Raw genomic sequence first — 21,679 nt, 5'->3', positions numbered from 1 at the left:
CACAAGAATCAAATTTCAAGAGCATATGTAATACCAAAGTTGGTGTTACCTATTCTTAGGGTCAAATCTTGCAGGGGGGAGAGAAAATGGCTGCACTATTTGAGGAAGAGGGAAATCCTTGTGTGGGATATATCCGTCATCATCTCCGCTTGTACACGCAACTCGAATTGAATTCTTGACAAGATGTGCAACTCCTACAGTGGCCTTCAAGCCAATGTCATGGCAAGTCACGAAAAAGTGATCAGCACCTAAAGTTCTATTCCAGAAAGGGTACTTGACCATTAAGCTTTCGACATATTCTTGTACGGTTCTGGTCATGTTCTCATAAGAGAGTCCCTGCACATCGACGTCAGTGAGGAGTGAGGCCCAAAGAAAGAGATGTAAAATCTTGAATCGGAAGTAATAGCACAAAAGAGACATCAAAATTACCTTGCCTCTCATTTTATGACAGGAAATGGAATGAAGAAGAGATGAGCAGTTTCAGGGTCATTAGTCACAAACGGACTTTCTCTAATGTTCTTAAAGAAATACCCTTCGCTGGTATACTTGCCGGAAAGACTCCTTGGTGTATGATAATACATATTAGGGTCTCCATCCGGGTACAGGAAGATCTTGAAATGTCTCTCCATCTCTGCATAATCCAACTTGAAAACCTCCGCAGAGTGAAAGATTGAAGAAGTTGAAGTCTCTTGGAGTGCCTCCAACTTCAAAACCGCTCAAAGTTGATCAAAAAATTAGTTAAAAGAAAATATGCAAACAAAGAAGAAGATAATGACGAAAAGAGACGGCAATGAGTACCGGAAAAAAGGCCTGGGGAGAAGGGCGTTGGAAGAAACTGCAGCAATAATCCTTGAAATAGATCAGGAAGCCAAAAAGGGTTATATCGAAGAAGAGAAAGCAAAGAAACACACAGCAGACTGAATTGAGAGGAGAAGGGCAGATACTTCTCTTCATTTTCTTGTGAAAAGTTGGAACTTTTGTGAAGAAAATGTGTTTTCTTGGGACTTGGTTGATTGGCAGAGCAGAGGAGGGAAAGGGTTTAGAAAGGCAAGAGTGCGAGTTTTTTCGCGCTTTTAGTTTTGACGGTTGACGGAGTTCGTTAGTTACAGTTGCCACTTTTGCCACGTCAAATCGAAAAACCAAACTCGGTACAGGTCTTTCCATATGGCCTTATAGTTGAAAATTGAAATGCGCCTATTTCTACTAGGAAAATTGACGGTAAGAACAATTTGAAAGATTTTGATACTTTGATGGTGATGGAAATTCAATGCTTAGGTATAAAAAATGATATTGATAGCAGGGAACTACCATTGGTCTAACTGATGCAACCAAACAAACATGCATTTATAACAAATTTATGATGACTATCATAAAAGTTTTGGGTTCTTCAAAATCGGAAACCAAAATGCAGCTACAAAAACTTTAATAAAGAATAAAAAGATAAGATGAACACGGTTCTATGTTAAAATTAAAAATATATATATAACAAATTTCAATTTCGTATACAGCCTGATAAACTGTGAAGTGATCGCAGCAATTCTCCTCGGTGTTGCATTGAAAGCAGTTCGGAACAACAGATCATGTGGCTCAATGCATGTGGTAACCTCTCAATTGCTGGGAAAAAAGGCATTGCAACTGGAGGTAAGCATGATTTTGATACAACAATGCTGACAGGCAAAGATATGGCATGAGTCTGCGGCTGAGGATCTCCATAATGTCAAGAAGAGCTAAAGAACCAGAAATATGTGTGGCATGGTTAAAACAACTCTAAGATTTGGCATCTTGGGGCTTGCCAGTGGTTAGGTTTCTCAACTTTCTGTCATGGTTTAGCATGGCACTTACACCCTCAACAACCAAGATAATCTGCAAAAGAAGGGCAGAGTGGGGAGAAAAAATCAATCATCAGATTAGGTTCAAGTTTCTTTCGACTAAGCAAGTCTTCATATATTCAAAATGATAAGTTGAAACATGAATATTCTGTTAAATAGATTGAAAGCTCCTCAAATCCATAACTTCAAGCACAAATTTCCATTTAGATTGAGCAGATTTTCATTAACGAGGAAATATATCAATTTATGCTGTTTCCCCAATGACTGCTTTGGCTAAAGATTAATCCATGATTAGTTAATCATATACAATTGAAATAGAATAAAATCTAAACCATAAACTCATGTCAAGGTGAGGAGGAATTCAAGCATTGAATAAGTTGAAGCAGTCCATGTAAGACATTTAGTTGAAAAATAAAAATGACCATACATTCCTTAGAAAAAAAGACCAAACCATGAAAATTTTGGCAGGAACTAGAGAAAAGACACGTCTCTTTTCATAGTATTATTTTCTGTTGTTACTACTCTATGCTACTTTGAATGACATTCGCAATATCAACAATAAATGGCAAGAAGCTAATTTGCCTCCTTGAATTTCATTTTGGACAAACCTGACATCAAATTATAAATGAAAAAACCATGAATCAGAAAAAGATATAACTCACCTGCAAGCAAGCATAAACCATAGCAGTTGCAAAGTAGAAGTTTGCATTGCCGGTGCCCTGTAAATTTCAGCCAGTCAATTACAGAACTAAAGAACTATGTACTTCTACTCATTTGGCCATTAAAAAGCAAGAGGCATACCCTCCATATCCATAGGGTGTGCATGACAGGGCTAAGAAGAGAAACTCCAACATATCCACAGAAGAGGAAGAAAGAGAATTGTATATCTGCATGGAAGAGATAAGGCTTAAAATATGAAACCATGATAAATTCCATTCAGTATCAAAAGAAAACCTATTAACTTGCCTGCTAATTCGTTAACAAACCAACCCAACAAACCCAAGTACAGTGCTGAATCTCCAACCTAAACAAAATTAAGCAACAAATGGTGAGGGGAATAACCAATCAGATTTTTAATTTTAAATAAGTCCAGAAAAACCTCTGCAACAGTTAGACAGATTAACAATTTCTCAAGTATAGAAAAAAAAGGGTCCAGAAACAAAAGTAATAATAGCGTAAGAGCCATGGTCTAGCCACAGTTAGTTACATGCATATGAGAAGCAATGTGCACCAAGAGGTGCGAAATTTAGAACTTACATCAACACGTGTTCATTGACACTAGTGCATAATAATGTATTCAAACCAGAAGATAATGACAATAAACTCATGATATCACACTAATGTAAGCACACAACGAGAAAAGAAAGCATAGGCAGGAAGACACAACGGACTCCTATATAGAACCCAGCGGGGCAACTGGATAAATAATTCATTAAGCATCATTAAAAGACACTATGGGATGTTTAGAGAATCTTAGTGCTCAAGGAGAGTGGCACAGGCAGTGAATGTTCTCATATCCCATATTCACAATCAGCTAGGCACAAGTTACATATACCACTTCATGTGGGGATTTTATCCAGAGCTGTTATCTAATACAGTAAACATCATCATTAAACCAGGTGCATTACAAATATCTGGCAAAAAAAAAAAAATTTTGTGAGATTGTCATCATCTACCCTATTTTGAGGACCTAATTAATTGCACCAAGTAGATTATGGTACTCTGCATGTATGTGATTATCTAGTTCATATCACATACATAGACAAGACTTACCTAAAATCACAAGTTAAGGGTGTTGCATAACTTTTCAGAGATCATTCCTAAGAAAAAAAGGTAACAATAGAACAGCAAAAATGAAATAGAGAGAACTTACTGATGGGTAAGACTTCAGCATGGAAAATATGGCAATGTATATAAAAGCCAGGAAGCAGGGCCGGTGGTGAAGCCGTATGGCTAATGGAATTATCATAAATAGAATATTCACATGGAAAACTATTAAAAAGAAGTTCCTGAAGAAGTCAAAAACTTCAGCAAAGAAGTACCTGAGTCGACATTATAGTAACATGAGACTTTGAGTGATGATCAACTTAAGCTGCTCCTCACATGAAATAAAGATAATTTTAAACTCACCATAAAACGCCTATATTTGGAGACAAATCTTCCACAGTGAGGATGAACCCATATGTACTACAAAACCAGCCACACAGAATGAACAGTCAAAATCTTTGATATAACAATCTTACAAGACAAAGTAAAGTACAGACTGTCTTAAAAGCAATATAATGCTCGATGACTTAATTAAACAATAACAATACCTGCTCTTAAATTCAGGAAAATCATTAAAGATAATATCATCAACCTCAACAAGACTTCTTAATTTGGTATCATATTAAAAGCTTATTACCAGAATTTATAGTAAGCTGCACCCCCTATTTCATACAAAGTAAACCACCAGAACTAGGCCTAGCAAATGAAGAGTCAACTATTCCTGAGAGATTTTACATAATGAAAAAAGAAAAAAAAAATACAACTCAAGCAAAAACATCTGCGGGTTCCTTCCCAAAGTATTACACTAGTACAATGCAGAAAACAAAGAAAGAAGCAAAAAAACTGCAGAATGATATGGCATTCAATTGCTACCTTTTAAACATTTCCCATAGACCACCAAACTGTTGCAAAGAAATGCCACACAGAGCCAACACATAGGCTGACCACAGAAGAGCCCAAAATGCAAAATGAGTGATTGGCCTCCATGAGAAGCCAAGAGGGAGCTTTGACTTGTTCAATACTTCCTCTTTATGGTTCTTTTGCAAAAACAATTTCCTAGGAGGGGCATCTGGACCGCATCCTAATAAAAAGATCACCTGTGAGAAAACTCAACAACGATTATACTTCTTGGAGATTGACTTATGTTGAGAAAACTGAACAAAGAAATTTGAAAATTATCTCGCACGCGTTATAAGCACTTGCTCTATAGAAACAGAAAGATAAAACAAGAGAAAGGTGTACCGGAATAATCAGAATAGCAGGGTAAAGAGACAAATGAGTTGCGATGACCCATCCAAAAGCAGCCAAGGGAACTAGTCCTGCAATCCACAGAAAGATCATCATTCAATAGCAAATGCTTACATATGCAAGAATGGTGCCAAATACACACTAATCAATATATATGTTGATTGTTGCTAATCCCAGATAACAACTCTAAGAAAAAGTTCATCAAATAATGACCCAAAAGTTTTAGTATATAACAACAAATCTGTATAGTTGCCATTTATACACTCTTCAAATTGTGTAGAAACTATAACAAAAGTAAAATTTAGCATCAGCACATGTAACCACTTTTTCAACAAATAGCTACATGCTAGGAAAATATCCAAAACACCCCTTAGTTCTAAAAACAAAATATTGCCCAGGTTTCAGATAAAGAGAATAAAAATCCTGTTCTCTACCTCTCAAGTAACATATTACAAATGAGATATCTCTCAACCCTGCCAAATTTGAGCATTTTTAGGGACCAGGGTGGAAGCCTTAGGTACCTTAATTTACTTCAATAATTACACTAAAAAACTCTAACTATTTGAAACTCTTGTTCGTTAAAGTCAGGTTATCATAAAAAGTTGGAAGTTGTATGATGTGTGAGTATCTATCCCTTATGCCAAAATTTCGAGGATACTTGTATCTGACACTCCACATCTATGTAGATACTCAACATCCATGTCCTTTTTAACTCTAAATTGAAGCTCCAATCGTCAAAAAGTAGCATAATTTAAGGAAATGTGCATAAATGTTGTTGCAGAATATGAGACAAACACATTGACAATTAATTATCAGGAACAGAGTTAAAAGGTTTCAGGCATTAGAAGCATGATAAAGAATTCACTGGTTTATAGGCATTCAAGAGATTCTGAGAAAGGAATGCATTTCTCCATAACAAATTGAAAATTTTCACTAAGAATCAGAAGAAGAAATCAAGATAAGTATAATAGTGTTCAAAGAATAGACACACACACGAGCAAGAATCTAATATCAGAAGGGGATATCGCAGCTTGCAGCTTTTAACAATCTCTTACGTGAACATGCTCCATAAAGGCACAATATGACAGCCATATTTTCAATTGGCGATGTTGACAAGCCCACACATGCAACTATCGTGAAAGGATTCCATAAGTAGATAAGAGCAGCAGCATCTCCGGGAGAGAGGATCTCTGGTTACAATCAATAATTAAGTTCATCAACAGGGAAAGAAAGGAATACGACATGCATTAGACTACACTTACAAGAAGAATGCATACTTGAGTGTGTGTTTTCCCTAAACAAAAAATTATAACATAGAAATGCTTACTAAAGAATTCACCTGAAGCTTTGGTTTGTTTAACAATGTCTAATGATTCCAAACTACGAAGATAAACAAGCCGAAGATTCTTTCCAGTAGCACGAATAAGAATTGCACTAACAACATCTGCAATCACAGAAACCAAACTGTATCCAAAAATGTGTTAATATTAACTACATAAGCAAACAAATACACATTTCTATATAAAAAAAATTAGCCATACTCGAAGAAACAGAAAATTCCACAAAAAAAAAATCAACATAGTGTGCCTTAAATAGATCTTCAAACACATTAAAATTATCACTAAAACGAATTCATATATATATGAACAAGATCTTACCTGTACAAAAGATGATTAGGCTGTCCTTCAATTCTGTACCAGCACAAAACAAAAAAAAAACAAATTACTAAGTCATTAAAGTCTGTGAATTAATCAGAAAAAAAATCATTACAAATTAAAGCCTAATTATTATTTTTAAAAGTTAATAATAAGCTGACGTGGCACCTCTGAACGGTAAGCGGTCCGAGAAGTGACAATAACAAAGGGGAACCGTGGTACATAGATCCTGAATAACCAAAAACCAGAAAAATCAAATACATTTCTTTTGTTTTCCGAATTAATATGAAAAAAATTAAAAAATGTTGGGCAAAAAAAAAAAAAAGAAGGAAAAACCTGCGTAAGGAGACATGGATAACTGCTTTAGCCAGTAACCTTCAGCCACTGCACCCAAAAAATTTCCAACCAAATTTAAGTTAAAAAAAAAGGAAGAGGCAAATAGATTAGATGGAGAGGGAAAGGGAGAGTACGGCGACGGAAGCTGGTTAGAGGAGTGGAGACTTCGGGGCGAGAAGCTAGGTTCAGGTTTTTGGGGAAGTAAATTAGAATCAGTCTGAAGATGATAGATGCTATCACCCAATTCCAAAATGAAAACGATGCCGTTTTATTCTTCTGCTTCACCATTTTCTGCGTTTTTCTTTCTCGAGGCTTGATTTCTTTTCAGTTTGCAGACAGAACTGGCTCGAAGCTGGAAGGGAAGTTACAAGTTACAACAGAGATGAGAATTCGCCCAATCTTGTGATCCGTGGTTTTGAAACGACGTCGCCGCTGGCAAAGCGAATTTGATTTTAAGGTTGATCTTGGGTTATGATATTGGGCCTAAACAGGGGGCTCATTGGCCCACTCTACCTGAATTACAAGAAAAGAAATTGACACTCATTAAAGCCACCGTTAATTCTTCATTTAATTCATTCCTAAACGCTCTTACAGACCTTGAATCAACTGTAATTGACATTGAAATCCTCCGTTTCAATAAATTGACCCCAAAGAGTGAAAAGGGGCGAGTATAAATGAAAGAAACAAGCCATTTCCTAATCATTTTTCTGAGATTTTTGCAATTCAATCACCAAACAATTCTTAGTTATACATAACGTTTACCTACTGCCTAGTTGATCTCCTCCAGCAATAAAAGTGGTCATCCAATTCCTGGATGCCGCCAACCCAAAGCTTAAAAGAGCAACATGTTGCCGTCTTGGCATTCCCATTTGGCAGTCACGATCTAACTATCCTAAGCCTAACGCGCAGGTTGGCTCGTGCAGCGCCAAATGTGCAGTTTTCTTTTCTAAGTACAGCAAAATCTAATGACTCTATGTTTTCGGCTTTTAAGCTTGATGTCCCTGAAAATATGAGAACCTATAATGTGGAGGACGGTGTACCGATTAATCATGTTTTCAGTGGAAACCCAGTGAAGAGATTGGAGCTCTTCCTTAAGGCGACTCCTGGAAACTTTATGAAGGGCTTAGATGTTGCAGTGTTGGAAACTGGTAGGAAAGTTAGCTGCCTAGTCACGGATGTCTTCTTGACGTTTGCTGCGGATATGGCTAAGGGTATGCAAGCTTCTTGGGTCCCTCTTTGTGTTGCGGTCCCATACAATCTGTCAGCCCATGTATACACTGATCTCATTCGCAGGCTTTACAATCATGATGGTGGTGAAGCGAATGGTGCAAATTTCCGGCACCAAAATCTGGATGCTATTCCAGGGTTATCTGCAATGTACGTTACAGATTTATCTGATGAAATATTGCCTAGAGATTCGAAAGAAACGTTATTTTCTTGCATGCTGAGTAGAATTGGATATGTTTTGCCTCAAGCTACCGCTATTGTCATGAATTTTTGCCAAGAACTTTACACTGCCCCACTCCTAGATGATCTCAAGTCCATGTTCCCAAATTTGCTCAACGTTGGTTTCCTAACGCAAGAACTACCGCCGCCACCATTGCCTCCATCAGATTCAGATTCGACAGGGTGTTTGTCATGGCTAGACAAGAAAAAATCCAAGTCTGTCGTGTATATTGGCTTTGGAACTGTGGCAACCCCATCAGGTGATGAGTTAGTAGCATTGGCAGAGGCACTTGAAGAAAGTCACATTCCATTTCTTTGGTCTCTTAACGACAATTGTAAGTCCCGTTTACCGACTGGATTTCTTCAAAGGACAAGCATGTATGGGAAAATCGTTTCGTGGGCACCCCAAACTCAGGTCTTAGGACATGCTTCAACAGGCGTGTTTGTGACACATTGTGGAGCAAATTCTGTGTTTGAAAGCGTTGCAAATGAAGTGCCAATGATCTGCAGACCAATGTTTGGGGATCATTGGATGAACGGACGTATGGTGGAGGAAGTATGGGGAATTGGTGTCAGAGTTGAGGGGCTTGTCTTCACAAAGAGTGGAGTCCTCAAGAGCTTGGAACTCATTTTGGGACATGAACAAGGGAGGAAAATGAGAGAAAGGATTAGAAGCCTTAGAGAGCTTGTCTTGAAAGCCGCACGACCTAGTGGAAGTGCTTCGCAAGACTTCAAAACTTTAGTTGAAACAATCTTAAATTCTTAATGCTGTAATCTCACACTACTGTATTACTATTAAATTTATTTTATTAAAATACTCACCAAGTCTTTGTATTCATGCATTTTATTATATTTAATTTTTGTATTCAAAATCGAAATAATTTTGTATTTTAATTTTGAGAATTGTTTCAAGTTAATCCCTCTTACTAACAACATTTAATTTTACCGTTAAAAAGATGATGTCAACTTTCACACGATAACATGGCATACCACATGGCACTAATTTAATGATGTGGCATTGTTACATAGCATTAATATGATGACGTGACGATATTGACATGGTATTAGGATACTAACGTGTTAGTGTCATGTGACAGATAAAATTTTTTTTTTTTAAAAAAAATTATATCAAGTTATTGGAATTAAATTGAAAAAAAATTATAATATAGGGACTAAATTAAATAAAATTGAAATGTTAAAAGATTAAATTGAAAAAAAATTTAAAAAATATAAATCTTTAAGTAAATGGTAGATATATTTATTAATAAATTTAATATTTAAGTATAAAATATTTATGATGTTAAAAAATATAAATAAATATTTGATTATTTGATTATAGAATATGTACATTAATGTATTTTTTTATAAAAATTAAGTTTGAATTCTCTTTCTATAAAAAAAATTTTGAAAAAAAATTTATACCTAAAGTCAAATTTAAATGAATAACTTATATTATGTTGATGAAGAAGGGAGATATGAGTTAATGATGATTATAAAAATAATTTTTAATTTTGACTTGTTTAATTTAAACATGACAAAACTCTTATTATAACCATAAAATTTGAGTTACTTCACCCTTTTGTTTAATATTTCACGTTATGTTCTTTAAGTTGAAATTTCTTCAATTAAAAACTACATTTATGGTTGATGGACTTAAATATAATTGTAAATATTTAAATTATTTTATTTTGTATTTACAAATTTTTTGTAAATCTAAATTCATAATATAAATTTAAATTTAGCAGAATTTGATTGTGATATTTGAATTTAAATAAAATCATTTTATAAAAAAATTTGAGTAAATTTAAATAATGGGTAAATTGGGTAAATGTTAAATAATTCCAAGAGAATAGATATTTGTAAATTGTGAAAGTTATAACTGAATTAATTTGTTTTGCTTATTTGAGTTTAGCTTAAGCTAAAAAACTAAGTCAAATAAATTTCAAATTTTTATTCTATTATAAATAGAAAAAAAAATTATTCAGTCTTTTTATATTGTTTTATTCCAACATAATATAAGTTATTTATCTAAATTTAACTTTAGGTTTAAATTTTTTTATAGAAAGAGAATTTAAACTTAATTTTTGCAGAGAAAATAAATCAATGTACATAATTTAAAATCAAATAATTAAGTATGAAAATATTTATATATATATATATTTTTTAGTAACATAAATCTTTCGTACTTATAAATTTGACTTATTAATAAGTATATTTATTATCTATTTAAATATTTATATTTTTTAAATATATTTTTTTAAATTTAGTCCATATATTATATATTTTTATTCAATTTAGTCTTTACGACATAAAACATACAAAATTTTTATCTGTCACATGGCATTGCCACATTATCAAATTGGTGTCATGTAATATGTCACGTTATTATGTTAATGACACATCATTAAAATATACCGTGTTAGTGTTGATATAATCTTTTTAACAATAAAATTAGATGTCGTTAATGAGAGAGATTAAATTAAACTAATTTTTAAAATAAAAAAAATATATTACTTCGATTTTAAGTATAGAGATTAAATTAAATAAAATATATGAGTAAAGAGATTTTGTAAGTATTTTGATCAAATTTATTTTTATATTAGATTAAAATTACTAAAATGACATTAGAATATTTAACTTATTAATAGTTACATAATTTCTCTTTTTAAAAAGCAAATTTGAATCCTCTCCTTCAAATAAAAAAAAACAATAGTATGAATTTATATTTAGCATATATAAGTACCGGATTATTTTACAAGAAATACGCTTCCACTATTAAGAGTTGAAACGGAAAGCGAGAAGATACCATAGGGCAAATCTGCCCGTTCTTAGGGAACTTTTGAACATACCGACCAAAATGTTTTTTATTCGTACGAGGAAATCTATAGCGTACCTCAGCGCGTATCTGGGTTCTGTACTCGCTGACGTTCAAACAAACACGGAACCGTGGGTACCACGCGTGACGATTACTCGCCGCGTTAGGCGACTATGACAGTTTTTATAATTTCCAGCGCCATAAAGTCGTTCAAGTGGACTAGTAGATTGACTTTTCATTGGAACTCCGTTCCGCTTTTATTTGCATCCTCTATCCCAGCCTTTGCTTAGGGCAGGAGGTTTCCTCAGGTTCACCTCCACTAATTTGTGCCAGTTTCAGAAGATAACTGAAAGAGGTTGAATTTCGAGATGGGTTGCTTGGCTTTTGTCAAGTTTGCATTGATACGCTTTGATGCTCTTGCATGGTATTTTTTAATTTTTTTTTTTCCTTTTTTAACATGCAAAAAGATTTTGTCTTTTCTTTTTATTTTGCATTTTATTGCTCTTAGGAAGTTGATCAGTTCTAGATGTTTTATTTTTAAGTACATTATTATTATTATTATTATTGTTTTGATGAACATTTTTCATTTATGTGGTGATCATGGTGTCTTTTTTCTCATATATTTTCTGTTGTTGGCAGGCCTCTTTTTGCTTTGGGTTATCCTCTGTAAGTCTCTCTTATCATATTTTATAAAAATATTTAGGAATTTGCTTTTTGTTTTTCTACTTTCATTCCTGTAACTTTACTCTTTTATCATTTCATATTGGTGATATTATAGCTTAATGATCATTTATACAACATAACTGGGGGGTTTCATTGTGAGATGGATGATGATGTTTCTTTGTTCTTAACAGAAGAGCTTCCATTCAGGCAATTGAGGCTGATTCGAGCTCTGACTGCAAGAAATTGGTTACCTACTGGGTTATCTTTTCATTGATTTCCCTATTTGAGCATGCTTTCATGGGGCTGCTTCAATGGTAATCTCGCTACTCAGCAATGCTTATAAGTCTGTTTCGTGTTCCTAAAATGTTTCCTTAGCACACAGAAAAGAAAAAAGAAATCAAGGAAAAATGTTGAAAGTAACTTTTGGGATACATTTAATGGACTTATTTTCTATCCCCATTCTCTACATGCCAATTGCCAGGCTACCATTCTGGCCATACATGAAGCTAACCCTCGTCGGCTGGTTGATGATACCTCGCTTTGATGGTGCTTTATATGTCTATGACAACTTTGTTCACCCATGTGTCTATGTGGACATGCAAACTATCATTAACTGGTTCAAGAAGCAGCAGGAGTTCTTTCTGAACGACAATTTTCTTGCTGAGGCAGATAAATATGTGAAGGCAAATGGACCCGAAGCTTTGGAGAAACTTATTGCTACCGAGGTATGCTATATATGATATAGGATACGATTAGATATTTTGGCTTGTCACTGATGGGGTTTATTCTTTGTAAATGGATGTTTCGTTTTCTCAATCAACTAATTGGAATTTATATCAGTTTCTCTGAGGAAGCTGACAAAATACCGGCATTCTCAGGGCATGCTTGCTTCTTATCAAAAGGCAATGAGCAGTGATTGGAATTGCATGATGGTCTTTACAAATTTTTCTAGATAAAACAACATAAATATCTAATGACTATGGAAGAAGAGGTTGTTATAGTGTAAAATTACAAGTTTATAAATCTTCCTAAGATCTAATCCTTCTGCTTCGCAATGTAGTCAAAGGGCAGAGAGCCTAGCAAGCTGCAGAGAGAAATAAAACCTGCACAAGTAACAGAGGAAAAGGAAACTGCTGCAGTGGACCTGGTAAAGTTTTATTCTGATTTTCGGTTTGAGTTAAATCATGATGTACAACTTTTCTGAAGGGAAAGCAAAATTTTTGATAACATGAAAATAGGAATGTGTATGACTTCTCATTTCCTTTTTGAAACTTGAGTATGAGTTTTATGCCGCTCCTAATAGATCATAAAGGATAAAATAATAATCGTTATCTTTGATTGCTAATTCAACAGTTTTTTCAGATTCCTGAAACAGAGCCCAGCGCTGCTCAGACACAGTTCAAGATGTCGGCAGCTGCCCGTTCGGAGATAAAGGAAGCAACATGTTGGGATCTTCCTGAGATACCTTCAGATAAGCAAGTTCAGAAGGAGTGGACCTGTGCCATGTGTCAAGTAACAACCTCCTGTGAGAAAAACTTGAACATGCATCTCCAAGGAAGACGACACAGGGCTGCTTGTGAGGAGCTAATGAAGGCAAAGAACCAGCCTTCCAAAGGCAAGGTTGCTCCTGCTTCAGCGGTTAAGGACTCCAAAAAGGAACCTGAGAAACTTGCTTCCAGCAGTAGTACTCAGGCCAGCCAAAAGATGCAGCAACCTTCCAACGGCCAAGTCTCTGCTGCTTCAGTGGCTAAGAACTCTGATCTTCCCAAAAATGAACCTGAGAAATGTGCAACCAGCAATAGTACACCCACATGCAGCAAAGCCGTGAATCCTAAAACAGGGATAAGCAATGGAAGCAAACCTGATCTGCCCAAAGAGGAACCAAAGAACTCGTTACCAAAAAATAAGGCAGGAAATCAACAAAAATCAAGAGAAAAGGTACAAGGCCAGCAACAGAGTGGGAAGAAACATGCTGAGATTAATAATCCTCAATTTCGGTGCACCATCTGTAACGTAACCTGCAGTCGTTCAGAGGACTTGAACTGTCACCTCTGGGGAAGGAAGCACTTGGCCCGGATTCAAGAACTGAATAGACTTGGACAAAGCGAGCTTGCTTGAGTTGGATAGTTTCTGCAATTGATGCTGAAATCTTCGCAGATGTAAAGGTTGAGAAAACTAAGAAAAATGAACATGATTTATCTATCTAAGGAGTTTTTCTTCATCCCAGGGGGTTCTTAGTTTTTCAGCATGTAATGGGGAAAATTATCATATCTAAAGGATCACTTGCGTTATATATTCTTACATTTCCATATGATTTGATGTTCTTCAGCAATTTTACTGAAGCAGCAAGGAGCAAAGGTCAGAGAAAGACCAGAATTACTGGGTCAAGAAAGTTTTGAAGGTTAGCTTGATAAGGTATAGTTTCAAGTTTTCTTGTCACCCATATCATCCTTCTGCCATCTAATTGATCCGATTCTTCACATTTTGCGAATAATTAATTAATCATGCTAATAACATAATAAACAAATTAGTCTCAAGACATTAAATCGTCCACGATGTTAGACCATGAAGTATAAATCTCCATTGTTCAATGTGAAAGACTGCTGCTGTTTGCAACAATATGCAGGGTTGCAAAATGATGTCTCCTATGAAAAAGAGATGCATCTTTCAGGTAAGTTGGAAATGGAAGAAAGTAAAGCATAAAGGATGAGCAGTTTGAATCTGACGCTTCAGTTTCATACTGTGGCACCATACTTTGCCACACAGCTACAATGCTATGAAGCAAGCCATTTCTTATGGAGTGATTCGGTGCCCAGCTAGCGCTGAGACTTCCAGTGGAACATCCATGGTGAACCAACTAAACCACGCTTGGGAGTGTCAAGCACCATTGAGTTTTCCAACAGAGTAGGCCTCACTTCTCAGCAAAATACTATTGCTTAGTAGAAAGTTCTAAACTTTTCAACTTCAACACGAAGAAAATCGTATGTAAATGATCTTTTTTTCCACCTAAAATTAAAAACATTTTTCTAATTTGTTTCTGCCTTTTTCCCGTCTTATTTACTTGACAATTGGTAGGGAACCAGTTAAAAGATACAAAGTAGGAAAGACCTTGACATTAGTTTATGGCAGAGTACATACTACTGCTGAAAGAACAACATTGTCACATTGAATTACAACTTCTGTGATGTTGGCATTGCTAAGGAAACTCCACTGCTGCTTGGTAAATCCTTCCATTGTTGTGTCACTGTTTTGATCTGGGTGTAAAAATTAACTCCAGCCTTGCCTGCAATTGAGGAAAAGCTTCCAACTCAGAAAGTCATATATGAAAATGGGGGATATTGGTGGATGGCAAGATGAAGAACCATGTTAAGTGATAATGCATATTACCGTAAAAATTAAGATCGCCTGCAAAAGATGCCTTAGAGCCAGTAAATGAGAAAAACGGCAAGGGAACTGGTATGGGAACATTGATGCCAACCTATGCAAGCAAAACATGTTACTGATAAAAAAATCACCTAGCAGTAATCGTGTCCAACGTACTTATAAAGGTTTTGCAATTGCAGCTCTGAGCAATTCTCAATATATCCTACTATAATTCATCCACAGTTTTACCTGCCCAGCCTCAATCTCTGTCTGGAATTTCCTCGCAGCCGCACCAGATGTAGTGAATATAGAAGCACCATTGCCATACCTGATACAGCGAGCAACTCACACGTAAAACAAACATAAATATATAACTTAGGTGGAGCAAAAGAGAGAGAGGCTGGAATTGAGGATATACTTGTTTCGATTAACAATGTTTATAGCCTCTTCCAAGCTGTCAGCCTGAATGTTTAGCGTGAAAGAAGAGCAGTTAAAAGTTCGCAATTCTAACCAATAAGAAATTTGATTAGTTTAGAAACAGGAAGGCAAGTAACTCACCTTCATGCAAATGAGAACTGGGCCAAAGATTTCCTCCTGCAGAGCCCAAAATAGAGTAGTGAGGTATTTTCTATCAAGGTTCAAGAGTCACTTCATCTACTAGATCCTAGTATTTTCCAGATTACAGTCTAAAATAATGTATCACAAGTCATAAACAAAAACTACTACCTTATAGCACTCCATGTCAGCTGTGACACCAGATAAAATTGTGGGACCAATAAAATTGCCTTGCTCATATCCTGGAACCTATTTTGTCACGCATAAATAGTTAATATCAGTTTTCTGTTGAAAAGTTTGAAAATCTAGTTGGTAACAGGAAAACAAGGACCCAATCAAGGACCATACTAATCCACTTCAGAGAGCTATCATCAAACCAACCAGAAAAGAAGATGGAGGAGGGGGGTTACAGAGGAGGAGGGAGCTTAGGTAGACCAACAAAATCATTTGGATTGTAGTAATAATTCATTCCTTCCGGATCATATTATATGCTGCAAAATTTACTTCAATCTCAACCGCCAATATGCCCAAGACAAATAGATTTTTAAGTGGTTCCAAACTTTCCAACGATTTTATGCTCTTTCACTATATGATGCAATAAAACAATCCAATTAATGAATATGGTAGAACATTAAAATATAGTAAATACCACTATATTTCGCCCATCAAGCAGTAGTTTGGCACCACTCTCAACCCCAGATTGAATTAATCTGCATATTCGTTCCTTAGCCTGTGAATTCAAAAGAATTCAAATTAAAAATAAAGACATCGAGGATCCAAACAGATGGGATGAATTAATCAGAAGCATTAAAAGGGGCATCATTAGTTATAGAATATGAGGTAGTTAGCCTCCATCCCCCAAGGTGGGTCCATTTGGCTGAGGCTACCACCTTTTTGCTTGGAGGCCTAGCTCCAAGTCCCATTACACAGCCCTGCAATTGACCTGACACCTTCATAAGGGTAGGCCTAGGATAAATAATAGATTGTACCCAGTCCTCCCAGAGAATGGATCAATGGGCAGGCATTTCAAATTTTCAAGAAAAGAAACTAAGAATTGTTTTTACTATCTTTATCATGAGCATTGGTAGCATGCTAGCAGTGGTATGGACAAGGTGGAAGATTATTTTAAATATGTATACCTGTTTGCTAATTACTGGACCAAGGTCTGCCTCAGGGTCTGTTCCAGCATTCACTTTAAGTGCTTTAGCACGTTCTATAAGTTCTTTCTCCCTGGAAAAGGTCAAAACTGATCCCTCTTAATCATAGGTTCACAAGATATCAATTAGACAGAGGAGGAAAAACACAATACCATGATTCTGAGTCACCAACAAAGACTATTGTACTAAGTGCCATGCACCTTTGTCCAGCTGCACCAAAACCAGCACCAACTAGAGCATTTAAAGTAGCATCTTTGTTTGCGTCAGGCATTACAATGCCATGATTTTTGGCCCCCATGTTGGACTGAGCAGAATAGTTAATCAGGTAGAAACTTTAGTTTACTTCAGAAGTCATAGAAGTTGTTAGGCATCCAACTTAAAAGAAATTGGCAAAAGGTGGAGAGAACCAACCTAAAATAAAAGGACATAGCAAACTTTAAACTTGAAGATGTGAGATAGAACCACTTAACAGAAGAGACCTTACAACTAACAGATAAATTGCATATCGATTACCAAAAATGTAAATTAACTGCACTAACCTGAACACGTTTTCCTTTAGCAGAAGCTCTTCCATATATGTGCATGCCAGCCTTTGAAAATATAAATAAGAGCATCAAGTTAGAATATAGCCAAAGATATTGGACCTCTTTGCAAAACATCTATGAACCTTTAATGGAACACAATAAGAAGTTTAGGACAGAAACTATATTTCATAGCCAGTCATATCACAACAGAAATAGTTTTCCTACAAAGCACAAACATAAAAATTAGGCAGAGGCAGATGTATGGTGCTGAACAAAATAAAAACCTCAAAAGAACAAAAACTAGGGAGATCAGTAGAGAGAGAGAGATTGACAGGCTGTAACTCCCAATATTATAAGGTCCTTTCTTAGAAAAAACGAAAACAATAATAAAGGACGAGAGGCTGAACCCCAAGACTACTTAATTGAAGACATCCAAAAATGGTCAAGGAGAGAAGCCAAGAAATGTAAACAGATAAAACGAAAAAAAAATAAGGGTTTTCAAATTATGTACTGCATTGGCCAAAGAAACTTTGGTCTTTGACAAAGTTGTGGATTACCAATTTAAAGATTTATATAATCAGGTTAATACCACTGATATTAGCAGCAAAAACCAAGATAATTATCAGGTAAACTATATTCCCAACTGATTATGAAAGCTGAGAAGAAAGAACACATAAATAGCCATCTATGTGCTTTGGAAACAAGAGGCGTACTCACAGTATTTGAACCAACAAATGATACAGCTCTGATATCATCATCATCGCAAATAGCATTAACAATGTCCTGCCACAACAACATATCAGGATATATTTAATAGTATTAATTCACTGACACTGCAAATAGATGTATTTATTAGAAAAGGTGAAAGAAGACAGTGGAACTCATAGAATCATGTTGCTGAAGAACATACATTGGTGCCATGAACAATATTTAGGACACCATGAGGCAAACCAGCTTCCATTGCTAATTCAGCCAGCATTATAGATGCCCCTGGAAAAGTATAAAAATAAAATTTTAAAAAAAAGTGATAGATAGGGAAAACAAGAAGAGGTCATGTAAGAACAAGGGAATGAAAACCAAGTTGTCTTTTCCATGCTCAATGAAAAATAAGGTACTAAACAATAGTAATTATGAGGAAAACTCAACCTACAATGAGGAAAACAATGCTCCAAAAACTAACACATCAAGGCACAATGAGGAAAACAATGCTCCCAGATTCTACATCATAACATTTAGAAGGTTGCACTCACCAGGATCCTTTTCCGATGGCTTTAAAATAAAGGTATTACCACATGTAACTGCAACAGGGAACATCTGCAGTAAATCATAAAAATAGGTAACTTTTGCTCTTGGAGGCTTAAAAAATTGGGTTTTACTACCAAAACTTGGTAGAAACAACAAAAACTATAGTTAACTGACTATAGAATCAATATTAACAAATCTAAAACCCAAACTGTATGAGTTCCTGAAATTAGAAATTTAGTTAGATTGCACTGCTGATTATGAGCAATTTGAAGTTCATAAGCCTGCAATTTGATAAGGGGACAAACCACATTAAGAAACAAATACAAGTTAATCTAGCAAATTTACCTTAACCCTCAAGCCCTTGCAACAATTAGCAGAGGATGCTAGTGATATGCAAGCATCCCAATACACAATTAGGACACTGTGAAAGGGCTAAAAGGAAGACTTACCCATAAAGGAATCATTGCTGGAAAGTTGAAGGGACAAATCCCTGCACAAACGCCAAGTGGCTCTCTAACACTGTACGTATCAATTCCACTAGATACATTGGGGACATACTCGCCCATTTGCAGAGTTGCCATTCCACAAGAATGTTCCACCACCTCTATATTAAAAAGCCCAGAAATAAAAATGAAAAAGGAAAAATATATTAATCTTTATAATTGAGAAGGTTGAGATTTTTGCAATCAACTCATATTTAATATATTGAAGAATATAGACACCAACCAAGCCCCCGGAAGACATCTCCACGAGCATCCGTCAATGTCTTGCCCTGTTCAGTTGTAATATTCTTTGCAAGTTTATCCTTAAGAAATCAAAGATTAAATAAAATCATTAGCTAAACGCCTCAGTTTAAAAATTTACTATACAAATAAAAACCTGAATTAATCCCACGCTTACCATGTCCCTCCGAATAAGCTCTTGGAGTTTGAACATGATACGCTGACGAGTTGTAACTGGGGTATTGCGCCATGATGGGAAAGCTTGCTTTGCTGCAGCCACTGCAGCTTTAAACTCTTCATTTGTAGTTAAAGGAACTTGTGAAACAACTTCTTGTGTTGCCTTTTTATTCAAAATAACAAATATTTCCAATTAATCCCATAAACATTCAGATTTGAATACACACACACACATATGAAGATGATAAGACACTCACAGGGTTTAAAACGTCAATAGTTGCTGTAGATTTTGAATCAACAAAAGCACCTCCAATAAGATTAGGAACCCTCTGTACAAATACAATCAATCAATAAAAGTGAGAAGAATAAAAAGTCAGTTTTTAGATTCAATAAATACCAACCCAAAAGTCTTCTTTTAGTTGCATCAAAATGATTAATTTTGCTCTTTTTTTTCTTTTAAGTTCATGAGGATATGCATAAAATTGCATAAAACGACAAGCAAAGACACCTTACCGGAGGATTACGGTGATTGAAAGAGGGTTCAGTCGCAGTAGAGAAACGAGAGGTCGCAGAAGCCAAAACCTCAGGCCTTAAAGCCCTTAAGTTCTTCACTGCAACAGAGAAACCGCGAAAGAATCAAAACCAAACAAGGTAATGAAAACCCATTTTTTTAAAATAGGTTTTGTTTTAACTTTCTGTTTACCTCTTTGAAGGGAGAATCGCATCAACATTTTCTTTTCCTTCGTGAGATGAGTTCACTGAATTTGATGATGGCGTCCTTCCGGAGCAGCCCGCAGTAATTGTATAAAGTCAATACACTCTGACAAAAGTTGATATCATCCTTTGGAATTCGGGCATGTTAAGATTGCCACGATATGAAAGCAATAATTTCTTGATTTGTTTGGTTGCTTGCTTCAGTATCAGATCAGTTCAAGGCAGCCAAATAAATTTAAAAAGGACAACGCTCATTCTAATATTTAAAGCAAATATTGACAAAATTAATTAAAAAAAAAACAAAACGTGATATTTTGGTAAGAGGATAATAATCGATAACATTTATTTACTAATATTTTAGTAAGAAACGTATGAGAAGGAATCTTGTTTGTTTCATTGTTTATGATAAATGATAAAGTTAAAATAATGAAATTACCAACACAGACTGACACGTCGCCTACGTACTTGTCATAATCAAAACATGTGCGCCAACACATCATTCACCTTATCTTTCATCCTTTTTTTCTGATTTTTTTAAATATTTTTAAAAAATTAATTACCTAACCACCGTTATGAAATATAAATTAAAAAAATAATTATTAAAAAAATTAAAAAGAGTAACAACATTTTATTTAAGTGTGTTTACAAATAAAGTGAATGACTAATTTATTAGTTAATAATTATTTCTTTAAATGTTCATTGTATTAAAAATATGCCTAGTTAAACTTTATAAAAAAAATTTCATAAAAAAACTCAATAAAAAAATATATATATATACTTCTTTTCAATAATATACTTTTAAAATACTACATCACTAAAAATTTTATAAAAAAAAATCAAATGGCAAAAATATGGATGATCGAAAAAATTATATAATGAGAAGGAATCTTGTTTGTTTCATTGTTTATAATAAATGATAAAGGTAGAATAATGAAATTGTCAACGCAGACTGGCGCGTCGCCTACTTACTTGCCATAATCAAATCATGTGCGCTAACACGTCATTCACCTAATCTTTCATCCTTTTTTTCCGATTTTTTAAATTTTTATAAAAATTAATTATCTAACAATTGTTATGAAATATAAATTAAAAAAAATAATTATTAAAAAATATTTAAAAATAGTAACAACGTCCTATTTGAGAAAGTATGTTTACAAATGAAGTGAATGATCTATTTCTTGGTTAATAATCATTTTCTTAAATGTTTATTGTATTAAAAATATGTTTAGTTAAAATTTTATTAGAAAAAAACTTATAAAAAATTTTAATAAAAAAAGAAAAAGTATATAATTTTTTTCAAAAATATAATTTTAAAATACTACCTCATTAAAAACTTTATAAAAAAAATTTAGTAAGAAAAATTTGGATGAACGAAAAGAGTATAGTACGTATTTTACTTTTGCTTATAACTACATTATGTAAGATATTTAAAATGACACATTTTAATATTTTGTATCAACTTT

The 21,679-nt window shown here is 34.7% G+C and overlaps 3 protein-coding genes and 2 pseudogenes across 7 annotated transcripts; 2 read left to right on the top strand and 3 right to left on the bottom strand.

The window, feature by feature from the left end:
* Nucleotides 1-45: 45 nt before the first annotated feature.
* LOC110426792 (putative glycosyltransferase At5g03795) lies at nucleotides 46-993 on the bottom strand (annotated as a pseudogene). Its single transcript, XR_016351995.1, has 3 exons — nucleotides 799-993; nucleotides 430-704; nucleotides 46-336 (listed from the first exon to the last, which is right to left on the bottom strand). The product of XR_016351995.1 is annotated as a putative glycosyltransferase At5g03795 (transcript).
* Nucleotides 994-1,319: 326 nt separating this feature from the next.
* On the bottom strand, nucleotides 1,320-7,241 carry LOC110422544 (uncharacterized). The gene is made up of 14 exons (XM_021436504.2): nucleotides 6,970-7,241; nucleotides 6,836-6,883; nucleotides 6,668-6,728; nucleotides 6,503-6,535; nucleotides 6,184-6,308; nucleotides 5,900-6,034; nucleotides 4,839-4,915; nucleotides 4,470-4,693; nucleotides 3,960-4,016; nucleotides 3,703-3,871; nucleotides 2,796-2,853; nucleotides 2,631-2,716; nucleotides 2,492-2,548; nucleotides 1,320-1,863 (listed from the first exon to the last, which is right to left on the bottom strand). The coding sequence occupies exons 1-14, from the start codon at nucleotides 7,121-7,123 to the stop codon at nucleotides 1,768-1,770; spliced, it is 1,380 nt and encodes a 459-aa protein (XP_021292179.1). The 5' UTR covers nucleotides 7,124-7,241; the 3' UTR covers nucleotides 1,320-1,767.
* Nucleotides 7,242-7,649: 408 nt separating this feature from the next.
* Nucleotides 7,650-9,047, top strand: LOC110427985 (anthocyanidin 3-O-glucosyltransferase 7 pseudogene; annotated as a pseudogene).
* A 2,256-nt stretch (nucleotides 9,048-11,303) lies between these two features.
* Nucleotides 11,304-14,443, top strand: LOC110428333 (uncharacterized). 4 transcript variants are annotated; one of them, XR_002446450.2, is made up of 8 exons: nucleotides 11,304-11,520; nucleotides 11,736-11,762; nucleotides 11,951-12,073; nucleotides 12,241-12,484; nucleotides 12,820-12,906; nucleotides 13,113-13,924; nucleotides 14,089-14,174; nucleotides 14,386-14,443. XR_002446450.2 is itself a non-coding variant. In XM_021444277.2 (7 exons), exons 1-6 carry the CDS (start codon nucleotides 11,465-11,467, stop codon nucleotides 13,875-13,877), a joined length of 1,302 nt encoding a protein of 433 aa, XP_021299952.1. In that variant the 5' UTR covers nucleotides 11,304-11,464; the 3' UTR covers nucleotides 13,878-13,924; nucleotides 14,089-14,443. The 4 variants fall into 4 exon arrangements, 3 of the variants coding, with proteins under 3 accessions (XP_021299952.1, XP_021299858.1, XP_021300003.1); XM_021444277.2 differs by having other exon boundaries at nucleotides 14,089-14,443; XM_021444183.2 differs by lacking the exons at nucleotides 14,089-14,174; nucleotides 14,386-14,443 and having other exon boundaries at nucleotides 13,113-14,070.
* Nucleotides 14,444-14,741: 298 nt separating this feature from the next.
* ALDH6B2 (aldehyde dehydrogenase 6B2) lies at nucleotides 14,742-20,502 on the bottom strand. Its single transcript, XM_021444065.2, has 19 exons — nucleotides 20,206-20,502; nucleotides 20,016-20,113; nucleotides 19,760-19,831; nucleotides 19,504-19,665; nucleotides 19,330-19,408; nucleotides 19,053-19,207; nucleotides 18,609-18,672; nucleotides 18,269-18,348; nucleotides 18,076-18,141; nucleotides 17,374-17,424; nucleotides 16,987-17,138; nucleotides 16,817-16,907; nucleotides 16,327-16,407; nucleotides 15,849-15,926; nucleotides 15,681-15,716; nucleotides 15,541-15,584; nucleotides 15,372-15,450; nucleotides 15,147-15,237; nucleotides 14,742-15,042 (listed from the first exon to the last, which is right to left on the bottom strand). The coding sequence occupies exons 1-19, from the start codon at nucleotides 20,231-20,233 to the stop codon at nucleotides 14,930-14,932; spliced, it is 1,620 nt and encodes a 539-aa protein (XP_021299740.1). The 5' UTR covers nucleotides 20,234-20,502; the 3' UTR covers nucleotides 14,742-14,929.
* Between the last annotated feature and the right edge of the window lie 1,177 nt (nucleotides 20,503-21,679).

This window comes from Theobroma umbraticum, unplaced genomic scaffold (genome assembly GCF_002168275.2).
Source record: "Theobroma umbraticum cultivar Fairchild unplaced genomic scaffold, ASM216827v3 scaffold_30.0, whole genome shotgun sequence".
Classification (NCBI taxonomy): domain Eukaryota; kingdom Viridiplantae; phylum Streptophyta; class Magnoliopsida; order Malvales; family Malvaceae; genus Theobroma; species Theobroma umbraticum.
The sequence above is the reverse complement of the archived record's forward strand: the minus strand, read 5'-3'. Positions and strand labels throughout refer to the sequence as shown.